This window comes from Ranitomeya imitator, chromosome 4 (genome assembly GCF_032444005.1).
Source record: "Ranitomeya imitator isolate aRanImi1 chromosome 4, aRanImi1.pri, whole genome shotgun sequence".
NCBI classification, from domain to species: Eukaryota; Metazoa; Chordata; class Amphibia; order Anura; family Dendrobatidae; genus Ranitomeya; species Ranitomeya imitator.
Window position 1 is genome coordinate 722,678,098 of NC_091285.1, and position 13,197 is coordinate 722,691,294.

Sequence of the window (13,197 nt, forward strand, 5' to 3'; positions counted from 1 at the left end):
ACTCAATGTGAGAAGGACTGAAGGGAGAGATTCCTACTATTCTGGCCTCTATACCTATGGCTGTGTGCCTCTTAGCCTTTATACAAAGCTCCAGTAACTCTCATTGACCTTTTTTTCTAGGGTCACATGTTGGAGACTTTCAATATATAGTTGTTCTTCGGCTTTGTTGACAAATGGTAGTTCTTTCAATGAGTGCTCCTGGTGGAGGCCTATGGACAGTGTCCAGCAGGAATATTGTGCTCTTCCTTGTTGGTGGATGATGGTGTTCTGAATGGAATGTTGTCTTCCTTGTGTGTATGGTGACTACATTGGCCTCTGGTCTGCTCCCAATCTTCCTCTTATTTTTTTTTCACTCAGACTGTGGTGGTGTCCGGGTCACATACTTTTTCGATGTTTAGAGATGACGACTCCTGGAGCCGAGATGTGAAAAGTCTTAATCATACATGTAAGAGCCATAGTGACATGAATCAAGGACCGCATAGCACGTGCATACAGCCTACAGGAGACGTACAGTATGTCACGGAAGATGTGAGGAAGAGCCTGGATTGCCATCATCATTCTTACAGTTTGCGGGGGGTCTCTGTTCTAGGGGCTAAATTGCTGCCACTTGAAGTTACACAGGTCGAATATGACCATTTTGAAAGCTGCGTCAATACATGGCACGCTAGATAACTTTACTAGTTAACATTTACGTGCCCCCACTCTTTAATTCGGCCTTTTTGGAATTGAACTGGCAAAGACTGCATCATTTCCAGTTATCCCTATATTAATGCAGGCCCGGATGCCATTAGAGAACATTGTTCAAGGTGGTTGAGATGTGGCTTTTATACAATTAAATGTCTGGTGTTCATCAATTACCAGAACCATGGTAATGGACGTTTGTGGACAGCAGCGATTTTCTTGTTACTCAACTGTACGAAAGAGCTTTCCTGGCTGGATCTGGCTGATTCGTCTATCAATTATAGGCCCGTGGAAGTTTCCACCATTCCGCATTAGTAGTTATCGTGAGGATAGGTCCCCTGACTAGATATAACATCTAAGAATGCAGGATCTGGCTGATGCGTCTATCAATTATAGACCCGTGGAAGTTTCCACCATTCCGGATTAGTAGTTATCATGAGGATAGGTCCCCTGACTAGATATAACATCTAAGAATGCAGGATGTGGCTGATGCGTCTATCAATTATAGACCCGTGGAAGTTTCCACCATTCCGGATTAGTAGTTATCATGAGGATAGGTCCCCCGACTAGATCTAACATCTAAGAATGCAGGATGTGGCTGATGTGTCTATCAATTATAGACCCGTGGAAGTTTCCACCATTCCGGATTAGTAGTTATCATGAGGATAGGTCCCCCGACTAGATCTAACATCTAAGAATGCAGGATGTGGCTGATGCGTCTATCAATTATAGACCCGTGGAAGTTTCCACCATTCCGGATTAGTAGTTATCGTGAGGATAGGTCCCCCAACTAGATCTAACATCTAAGAATGCAGGATGTGGCTGATGCGTCTATCAATTATAGACCCCTGGAGGTTTCCACCATTCCGCATTAGTAATTATCGTGAGGATAGGTCCCCTGACTAGATCTAACATCTAAGAATGCAGGATCTGGCTGATGCGTCTATCAATTATAGACCCCTGGAGGTTTCCACCATTCCGCATTAGTAGTTATCGTGAGGATAGGTCCCCTGACTAGATCTAACATCTAAGAATGCAGGATCTGGCTGATGCGTCTATCAATTATAGACCCCTGGAGGTTTCCACCATTCCGCATTAGTAATTATCGTGAGGATAGGTCCCCTGACTAGATCTAACATCTAAGAATGCAGGATCTGGCTGATGCGTCTATCAATTATAGACCCCTGGAGGTTTCCACCATTCCGCATTAGTAATTATCGTGAGGATAGGTCCCCTGACTAGATCTAACATCTAAGAATGCAGGATCTGGCTGATGCGTCTATCAATTATAGACCCCTGGAGGTTTCCACCATTCCGCATTAGTAGTTATCGTGAGGATAGGTTCCCCGACTAGATCTAACATCTAAGAATGCAGGATCTGGCTGATGCGTCTATCAATTATAGACCCCTGGAAGTTTCCACCATTCTGCATTAGTAGTTATCGTGAGGATAGATCCCCCGAATAGATCTAACATCTAAGAATGCAAGATCTGGCTGATGCGTTTATCAATTATAGACCCGTGGAGGTTTCCACCATTCCGCATTAGTAGTTATCGTGAGGATAGGTCCCCCGAATAGATCTAACATCTAAGAATGCATCCTCCTTAGCTAGGTTCTCTGGCGGTTTTGGTTCACTCTGTACATGCTGATTTGTGGGCTCAGAATACTAATCACCCAAACCAGTCAGGAAGATGTGATGCCCATGAGATGACAATTAAAGGGGCGTCTAGTTTTGGTGTTGTTGGGCAGAGATGTGTACTTAAAGATAGCGGGAGGTCTCTGACTACGGAGGGCAGGCACATATGGCTGATCCCCAGCCACTGTGTAGGTGGCAATCGGCCCAGCCCCGGTTATCTGTAAATCTAGGACCAGCGAGTGATGAGCCCTCTCCCGGTTTTGTGATGTCCCCAGATGTATGTAGCCTTTATTGAATGACAATATTTGCAGTCATTACAAATTTTGTACTTAAACTGCAATATGATTCTTCTACACTGTGTTCCAAATTATTACGCAAATAATATTTCCTCATATTTTCTGTAAATTACCCATCTGAATTGCAGTCATTGTTGTTTTCCAGTCATCTACTATTCTAGTATAATTGCAATGTTTCGGAACAAACTGCCTATGAAAACAGAATCTTTTTTTAAAAAAAATAAACACTCAAAATGCATGTTCCAAATTATTATGCACAGCAGAGTCTTCAACCTTTTTTATTTAAATTTTGAACAAAAAAATGGTCAATTGTGAAGTTCTAAGCATTATCAGCTTATTAGAAAATGAAATCAAACAGTTTTCAAGTGAAAACTTTATTCTAGGTGATGTTACATTTGCACATAGGACCCCTTGTTGGAAAGAAGCTTCTGAACTCTCTCGTCCATTGAATTTGTCAGTTTTTGGATGGTTTCTGCTCCAATTGTTTTGCCTGTGGACAGAATCTCCTCCCAGAGCTGTTGCTTAGACATGATCTGCCTCCCGCCATCATAGACTCTCCTTTTGATGATGTTCCAGAGGTTCTCAATGGGGTTGAGGTCAGGGGAAGATGGTGGCCGCACCATAAGTTTGTCCTCTTTTATGCCCATAGCAGCCAGAGATGCAGATGTGTTTTTTGCAGCATGAGACGGTGCATTATCATGCATGAGAATGATCTTGCTGCGGAAAGCACGGTTCTTCCTCTTGAACCATGGCAGGAAGTGTTGTTTTAGAAACTCCACATAGATTATGGAGTTCATCTTTACCCCTTCAGGGTTCATAAAGGGGCCGACAATGTCTCTCCCCATGATTCCAGCCCAAAACATTAGTCCACCTCCTCCTTGTTGGTGCCTTAGCCGTGTTTTCATGGGGTGTCCATCAACCAGCCATCCTGCACTCCATCCATCTGGACCATCGAGCGTTGCACGGCACTCATCGGTGAGCAAAACAGTTTGGAAGTCAGTCTTCATGTATCGTTTGGCCCACTGGAGCCGTTTCTGCTTGTATGCAGTGGAGAGAGGTGGTCGACAGGATGGCTTACGCACAGCTGCAAACCTCTGAAGACTCTGTATCTTGTTCTGGGGACGTTGGAGGCACCAGCAGCTTCAAAAACTTGTCTGCTGCTATGACAAGGCATTTTTGCAGCTGCTCTTTTAACCTTACGCAATTGCCTGTTGGAAAGAGTCCTCAATTATTCCTTATGAGCACGCACACGTGTGTGCTGTGAATCAGCTACATACTTCTTGATTGTGTGATGATCACGATGAAGTGTCTTGGCAATGTTGATTGTAGTCATGCCTTGACCTAAATACTCCACAATTTGTTGCTTCTCAGCAGCCGACACATCCTTTTTCTTTCCCATTTTGGCCGAAAATGTAGGCTGCGTAATAATGTGGAACAGCCGTCTTAAGTAGTCTTGCCTTTATTTGGACACACCGGCCAAACTAATGTGCACAAGTATCTGCTCTTGCTTTCAGTGATATAAAGAGCCCTGACACACATCACCATCAATGAGTGCAAATGACAAACAAAAAAATTCTAACCTTATCACTCCTAAACTCTTTGTGCATAATAATTTGGAACACAGTGTAGAGTAAGAAATTGAACTAACTTGGATGTTAAGAAATTGAACTAACTTGGATGTTAAGAAATTGAACTAACTTGGATGTGCCACAACCTTTGCCATCATGAGGAGAGATGAGGCAGGGGAGCACCTTGTCTCCTCTGCTTATCGCAGTGGACTGGTGTCACGGGATCCTTCTCCGGTATCAACAGAGCAAGAGAATAGTGAACAACTCCAAGACCTTTATTTAGGCAAAAATACGAAAGGTCCATATACGATCCAACACAAAGGATAAAATAGTCCAGAACACGAATGCAGTTCAGTAACAGGATAAAAGTCCAACAATCCAGGAGACAGAGGATCACATAGTCCATATACTCTTCTTTCTCTCTGAGATGCTGTGAACACATCATCATTCCACACAGGACTGATCTGTGTCTCACCTCCCTGATATTTACAAGTCCCCCTCCTCATTCACAGGTCAGGAGGGGGAAGGTCACAGGGTTCATTGTTTCAACAAGCTAAGTCAACATGTCATTTGCATATTAGCAAACAATACAGTGCTGTTGGGGCTGATATCAGATGGCAGCAACAGCCATTCATCAATTAGCAAATAACTCCTTCTACAAGAGAACACCATGAAAATAAGTAAAATAGAAATACACAAATATGATACCCACATAGCATATCACACCATCACAACCTCTCCCCCCTCATAATAAGTGAGCACGCTATGAGGTCTACAGAGACCTATGGCCTCCTCACATACATACCGTCACATACAACTGATCTGACAGGCGCTTCTCTTTTACTTTCATTTCTCCTTCCTCACCAGATTGTGAGGAAACCCCCTCCCTCCAGGTAGTCTCCTGTCTCTTGAAGGTCTGTGAAACCTGATATCACAGTTGGATTTCAGAGCTTCAGGGGAGAGGATATAGCTGCACAGATCTCTCAGGCTCATTGTATGTGAATACGTCACATTCAGTAAGGTTGGTATTTTATGTTTTTATTCATCACAATAGTTTATTTAGCTTGTTTTATGAATGTATAGCACAAAATGTGAGGATATTTCATAGAAATAAGGGAGATTTTATAAAAGAAAGTGTGCTGCTCAGGCATATACAGTAGTTTCCTAACATATTCCTTCTCTTGCTTCAGATTATCTGCTGAAATGGAGAGGAAAATGTACAATTTATCCAAACAACTTGATGTTGAGGACGTAACAAACATGCTGTTAGATGATAGAGACCTCACACTGAATGAGGATTTAGGAGAGGAAAGTGAGATTGATTCTCATGATGAGGTGGAAGAATGTGTCCTGGATTCTGAAACAGAGCAAGATGGTGACAGTGGTGAGGATGAAGAAGTTGGATCATATTATATTGGAAAAGAACTAGTACATGGAGAGCTATGCAGGAGAAGCGTGAAAACAATTGTTATGCCCTCTCGCCTTCAAGTTCAGCTCAAAAGGTTCCGCCCAGAAGATGATGGTGAAAAGTCACCATCTGCACCACCTCAGAAAAGAAGGAGATGCACCACCTGCCAAACGGAAAGCGGAACCAGAAGGCTTTCAAATTATGAATGTCTCAAATGTCATAAAGCAATTTGCCTGACACATGCAAAAATGGTGTGTAATTCTTGCTATTTGCTCTGCAAGTGTGACTTTTCTGGGGAAACCTCAGCATCTACTTCTGATTGAATATGTTTTTAATAGTACTTAAGGTACCTTAAAATTAAGTTTGTGTTCAAAAATTTTCTTTGTACATTTTTTTGAGAGAGTCGAACTGGGGACTATTTGGCGGGAGTTTTGAAAAGTTTGTATTTCATAGTTATTAGTTTTATGTTAAGTAAATGTTTTTTTTGCAACTGATTATGTGTAGTCTCTTTTATTACATCCCTATGAAGGTCACTGATCACTTTTAGAGCACTGAAATTGCAAACATTAGATATTATAGGTAAATTTCCAGCAGGCGCCTGACAGGCACATTGTATGTGAACTCGTTAGTCCGAATATTGTATGTGACGGAGGGTTAATAGTTCCTTGTACAGTGGCAGGGGTTGCAATAATCATGAGCACTTGTCCATAAATTCCCGGGTCCTGGCTTTATGGTCATATCAGGCTTTTTGACTGGACTGGGCCGTTCATTAGCCAAGGTAGCAAGCTGGGCGAGACAGTCTCTGAACTCTAGAACGTAGGGAATGATGGGTGTTCCGGTATCTGCGATAGCTCCCTCCAATTGTTGTTTCAGAAGAGTGAGAGGCCCACAGACCTTCTGCTCCTACAAAATGACTTTGTAACTCCCCAATGTCATTTCCAAGGAGGATATCTGCAGGAAGTCCTCCCATAACTCTGTTATGAACTGGTGGTTTAGGAGCAACATGGGATGAGCTCTGAAGGAGGTGGTACCTGTACTGACCGCAGTCCCTAAGCTCAACACAACACTAGAAGTAGCCGTGGGATGCTCCTGTCACTCCCTAGGCACCTCGTCACAGCCTGAGAACTAACTACCCCTAAAGATAGAAACAGGAAAACTATCTTGCCTCAGAGAAAATCCCCAAAGGATAGATAGCCCCCCACAAGTAATGACTGTGAGTGGAGAGGGAAAAGACATACGTAGAATGAAACCAGGATGTAGCACAGGAGGCCAGTCTAGCTAGATAGATAGGACAGGATGGAATACTGTGCGGTCAGTATTAAAAACTACAAAAATCCACACAGAGTTTACAAAAATCTCCACACCTGACTAAAGGTGTGGAGGGTAAATCTGCTTCCCAGAGCTTCCAGCTTAACTGAATTAATCCATACTGACAAGCTGGACAAAACATAGAATGCACAGAACGAATAAGTCCACAACATGTGGACAGAAAAGAGCAAAGAAAGGACTTATCTTTGCTGAACTGGTCAGGATATCAGGGAAATCCAAGACAGATGTGAATCCAACCAGGAACCATTGACAAGTGGCACTGGCTGAAGGGAAGAGCCAGGCATAAATAGCCGAGCAGAAAGACAATCAGTGGAAGCAGCTGCAGACTGCTAAATCCAAGGAGCAGCCATTCCACTTAAAACCACCAGAGGGAGCCCAAGAGCAGAACTCACAAAAGTGCCACTTACAACCACCGGAGGGAGCCCAAGAGCGGAATTCACAACATAACTCCAATCCAAAAGTACCAAAGCTCGCAGTATATATTTGCGGACTCCGCCCGCCAGGACAATGGGAATTCCCGGGCCCTGGTGAATTGCCTCGGGTCGAACCACACGGGGGTCAGCGATAGTCAGGAATGCCTCCGTGTCTCTAAATCCCGACACTTTGTATCCATCAACTAAGACATCCTGCAGGTGGCAATGCCGTTGCTCTGCATTTCTGATGGACACAGGCCGGAGTCCGTACACTCCAGGAGGGGTATCTATGGTGCCGTGGTCGGTGGTCCTCTAGTGGGGGTGGTGGTAGCTCTTCCTCAGGCGGAATGGAGTGTACAGGATGCACTGGACGAAGTGGGGATGCATGGGGCTCCCTCCGAATCCTTGAGGGACAGCCAGACTGCAAATGTCCAGGTTGCCCACACCCATAACATCTCCTCTCTGATACCCCCAGGTCGTGGTCAGAACTGTTGGGGCCCAGGATTGTGAGGCGTGATTGTCATCGGTTTGCGACTAGGTGGAAGGGCAAATATAATCGGAGGGGAACGGGGTGCGGGAGAAGGCCGTGGTTCATTGTCCAGCAGCCTCCTCCATTGCGGTCGGATAGTAAGGGTTTCATCGGCCAGGGTGGCAGCTCTATCCACGGTACACGGTGTGCGCTCCCGGACCCATTCCCGTACCTCAGCGAGGCATTTGGCAAGAAATTGTTCTATAAGGAACGCCTGTATAACATCTTCCACAGTAAAGGTGTTTTCTGCTTCCAGTCATCTCCAACATTCCTGGGACATCTTATGTGCATACTGTTGTGAATTCTGCTCTTGGGTTCCCTCCAGTGGTTGTAGGTGGGAATGCAGTTGTCTCTGAGTCGCAGTCCTGGCCAGGTGTATCTGCTGATTGCAGTTCTGACTGGGATATTTAAGTGTGCAGGATTCATTAGCCCTTGCCAGTTGTCAATGTTTCTTGTGAAGTGTTGGATCACTTTCTGGCTTCTCCTGCTCAGCTGTCAATTCATCAAAGATAAGTGTCTGTTTCTTTTTCTGTGGCACACATGCAGTGTGCTTATATTCTGTGCTATCCATTTGTTTTTTTCTTGTCCAGCTTAGACTGTGTCAGTGTTTTCTCAGTCTTGTTGGATTCTCTGGAGTTGCAGATATACGCTCCACATCTTTAGTTAGATGGTGGAGTTTTTGTATTTTCTGCTGTGGATATTTTTGGAAGGATTTTTAATACTGACCGCTTAGTATCCTGTCCTATCCTTTCCTATTTAGCTAGTGTGTGCCTCATTTGCTAAATCCTGTTTCCTGCCTGTGTGTGTCTTTTCCTCTACTACTCACAGTCAATATTTGTGGGGGGCTGCCTATCCTTTGGGGTTCTGCTCTGAGGCAAGGTAGAAATTCCTATTTCCATCTATAGGGGTATTTAGTCCTCCGGCTGTGTCGAGGTGTATAGGTTTTTATTAGGCACACCCCACGGCTACTTCTAGTTGCGGTGTTAAGATCAGGGTTGCGGTCAGTATAGTTATTCATGCTGCTCCAAGGTCACCTGAGCATAACAGCATACATCCTAAACGATCCCCCCGTAGTGCATGGGAGGTCTCGGAACTTGGCCCTATATGAGTCTGGGGTGATAGCATGGTAATCCAGGATAGTCCGCTTTGCAGTGTTATAATCCCGATTCCGTTGTGAGTCAATGGTTCGGTAAGCCTCCGCCAGGCTACCTTTCAGGAGTCCCACTAACAAACGCATCCAGCCACAGTGGGGCACCTCCATCATAGCACATTGCTGCGCAAAGTCCTTGAAGAACCCCTCCACATCTCCAGATGCCTCATCAAATGGCTTAAACTCTGTCCGGGTTTACACTTCATATTGCGTTACTCCCTCTTTCAAGCTCCATTGCTTCTTGTCTCCGCTGTGCCCGGCGGGCAGCCACCTCCTTGTACTCCTGAGAGACACCTGGGCCCAGAACCGCCTTCTCTTCTTCGTACCACACCGCCCACTGACTTTTTGGGGTGGGTTTCCTCGTCTCCTGGGCTTGTCCTTCAGACATATGGGAGTAGGTGGTCTGGCTAGCACCCACCAGTAGATCAATTAAGGCAATCGAAAAGTAAAGAAAGACGTGGCAACACTCACCAATCCTGTGAAGCAGATTCTGCCCTTTATTTAAGCAATGGTGAAGCCGTGTTCACGGCACGGGGGAGAGAGAGAGACAAGAGGTGAGCGGGGAGAGGACAACAGCCGTTTCACGGCGCTTCTACGGGTCCACCGTAGAAGCGCCGGTGTTGGCGCGAAACGGCTGTTGTCCTCTCCCCGCTCACCTCTTGTCTCTCTCTCTCCCCCGTGCCGTGAACACGGCTTCACCATTGCTTAAATAAAGGGCAGAATCTGCTTCACAGGATCGGTGAGTGTTGCCACGTCTTTCTTTACTTTTCGATTGGTATACATCTGCTGTGCTTCAGACGTGAGCACCTCCCCATATGTTTTAGGCTCATTGGTTCCTTCAGTGATTCCACTCTGTTTCTCGTCATTAGGCTGTGCTGCTTTCTTTTTCTCTATTGTATTTTAGATCAATTAAGGCCTCTTTAGTCAGTCCCTGGTAGTTCAGGCCCAGGTCTCTGGCTCTCTCTCTTGAACACTGGATACAGTCCAATTTCTGTACTTACTCTGTGGGTGGTTCTCAATTAGGTTATGCTCTGTTGATCCCTCTGCTGCCACTAGTTGTCACGGGATCCTTCTCCGGTATCACATAATCAACAGAGCAAGAGAAGAGTGAACAATCCCAAGACCTTTATTTAGGGAAAAATACGAAAGGTCCACATACGATCAACCACACAAAGGATAAAATAGTCCAGAACACAAATGCAGTTCAGTAACAGGATAAAAGTCCAACAATCCAGCAGACAGAGGATAACATAGTCCATATACTCTTCTTTCTCTCTGAGATGCTGTGAACACATCATCATTCCACACAGGACTGATCAGTGTCTCACCTCCCTGATATTTTAAGTCTCCCTCCTCATTCACAGGTCAGGAGGGGGAAGGTCACAGGGTTCATTGTTTCAACAAGCCAGGTCAACATGTCATTAGCATATTAGCAAACAATACATTGCTGTGGGGGCTGATATCAGATGGTAGCAACAGCCATTCATCAATTAGCAAATAACTCCTTCTACAAGAGAACACCATGAAAATAAGTAAAATAGAAATATACATAGAAATGATACCCATATAGCATATCACACCATCACACCTGGCTATTCAGCCTGTTAGGGCCATCAAGGGTTAACCCAAGGGTCCTTAACAGAAAAGTCTCCTTATGTAAAGACAATACTTTAAAACATCTAGCGTCCAGAGGTCCTTCCCTCCTGAGGTTGCGGGATGACAGGTTATTTGGCAGAAATCCTCTTCCCTCCCTCATTTAGTCAGAGCCGAACTAGGGGTTGGTCTCCCGGTAGCTGATCACTGTCCTTATTTGGGGCTAGAACAATTTATGGCATTACACATTGGTCCTCTAGTGGCAGAGACCGGCGGGCAACTGAGGTCCAGGAACCATCGCCCTCTAACCCTTATTGGCCGCATAAATCTCTGTAAAATGCCGAATTTGTCTAAATTCTCATATTTATTTAATTCCTCCCCAGTTATAATTACGAGAGGAACATTTCAAGTCTTGGAAAGTTTGGTGCGCAAGTTCCCAAGGTGCTGGGGCCCCTAGAACCAGCTCCTCCAGTGTGCAGATGCTTGGAGGCGTTCCTCTGATTCCCCTGACCCCCTCACACAAGAATATTCTCTTCCCCAGTAGTCTGGGGTCAGGCCTTACCATAAGGCTTGTGTGACATGGGCTGCAGATTCCCCGGACCTGACAATGGAGGAGCAAAGAGAGGTGGAGGACATGAATTATTCCTTGGTGCCAGGGAAGGTTTGATCCTGAAAAAATGTCTAGGTAGAGTTTCTTCTACTCCGGAAGGTTTGGGATAGTCCCGAATGGTCCATGTTGCATCGCCCAACAGCTGGGGCTCATTTCTGCACTCAGATTGGTCCTGTCAGAAAATTCTCTCAGTCTGGTCTTAGTGCCCTCTGTTTCTTCATGAATACCGACTTGCCCGAGGTAATTTCCCCTAAAGTCTGGCTGCTGGTACTTAGAGGAGCTGACGGACGGCTCCTACTAGTGACTATCCGGCACTAGGGAATAATTATAAAGATGTAAAGAGACAGAAATCACCGCATGCCCCTGAGTGCACCACCGGCTGAAACTAGCCATTATGTAAGGTCTGCATACAGGTAGGGTCACGTGTCTGCATACCGGTAGGGTCACGTGTCTGCATACCGGTAGGGTCACGTGTCTGCATACCGGTAGGGTCACGTGTCTGCATACCGGTAGGGTCACGTGTCTGCATACCGGTAGGGTCACGTGTCTGCATACCGGTAGGGTCACGTGTCTGCATACCGGTAGGGTCACGTGTCTGCATACCGGTAGGGTCACGTGTCTGCATACCGGTAGGGTCACGTGTCTGCATACCGGTAGGGTCACGTGTCTGCATACGGGTAGGAGATGTTCTTACATGTGATAAGGTCCTGTATACGGGTAGGGGATGTACTTACATAGCTGATAAGGTGAGGGGACAGTGACAGGATTACCAGCAGGGTGAGGGGAGTGTGAGATATGGGAAAATTATATCTATTTGATATCATTTTGATATCTGATAGAGTTCCCTGTCAGATGCAGTGGCCGAAAGATACTGGCTCCAAATTCAGCTCCTATCTTTGAGCATTCCCCTAGGCCAAAAAGCAAGTCAAATACACCTTATAAAATGGGATCTCATTATCCAGCAAAGGCACTTCCTTGGACAAAGCAAACCAATGTTTTTCTTTAATTAGCCCAAGCAAATAGGCTTTTGAAGCTCACTCCAGGGGGAAGCGAAAGACCATAAACCCTGTGTCTCCCAGCATCAAGTTCCGCAATTATCACAGGGGTGTGAATTCTTGTGCAGGACCAGCCAACTGGAGTTCTTTGTTTGACTTAAGCAGATATCTTGGCACCACAGATCTCAGATGAGCACAGGGCTCAGATATTGAATCTGGAAAATGACATAATAACAGAATGCAATATCTCTGAGCCTAGCTGAGCACATAATCTGAATCGGCATTCCTTCCACCACACGCCCGTACCCTGCAGCCATTATGTATATTAGGGGGCGCGCATCCAGTGTCAGACTTCTTTACAATGCTGCAGATCTGGAGTCAGAAGTTATGGACTTCTCGATGCACATCGAGACTGTCATGAGACAGATGGACGGTTATGAGCCACGGAGCAGATATCTATTGTATATGTAACAGACGTGAGACATGGAGCAGACAGATAATAGATATGTGACAGACCTGAGACACGGGGCAGACAGACAATAGATATGTGACAGACGTGAGACACGGGGCAGACAGACAATAGATATGTGACAGACGTGAGACACGGAGCAGATGGGCAGATGATGGTTCTCTTACTCTCTCCAGTGTGATCTCTTCATATTCCATTTCTGCCTCGGTCCCGTTGACCTAGAGGAGGAATTACCCTTGTTAGTGGTGCAGTTTCGGGGGGCTCGATGCTGGGCCGCATGGCACAAACACTTACATAGGCGGGAGCTTCTAGGGTGTCAGTGTTGACGATGACGGGCGGAGAGCTGGCCTGAAAGACAAGAAACAATTCAGATTAGTCCATACTTAATACCATTAGGAGGTCTCGCCTGGACCACTCTTCTCTCTGTGGCACTTTATTGGGGCAGTTGTGTTACCGGATAGCTAACATTGCACAAATCACGATTTCTAGGCAGAAGAAAAAGAGAAAATGGAATCAAATC

The 13,197-nt window shown here is 45.5% G+C and overlaps 1 protein-coding gene across 4 annotated transcripts in view; it reads right to left on the minus strand.

Annotated features, from left to right (window-relative positions):
- DLG4 (discs large MAGUK scaffold protein 4) overlaps nucleotides 1-13,197 on the minus strand; it is a 310,322-nt gene that overhangs the window by 119,681 nt on the left and 177,444 nt on the right. For all 4 annotated transcript variants that reach the window (XM_069767620.1, XM_069767619.1, XM_069767621.1 and 1 more), the window contains 2 exons: nucleotides 12,972-13,025; nucleotides 12,845-12,895 (listed from right to left, as the gene is read on the minus strand). In XM_069767620.1, coding sequence (XP_069623721.1) covers nucleotides 12,845-12,895; nucleotides 12,972-13,025 — 105 coding nt within the window. The remainder of the gene's footprint in view (nucleotides 1-12,844; nucleotides 12,896-12,971; nucleotides 13,026-13,197) is intronic.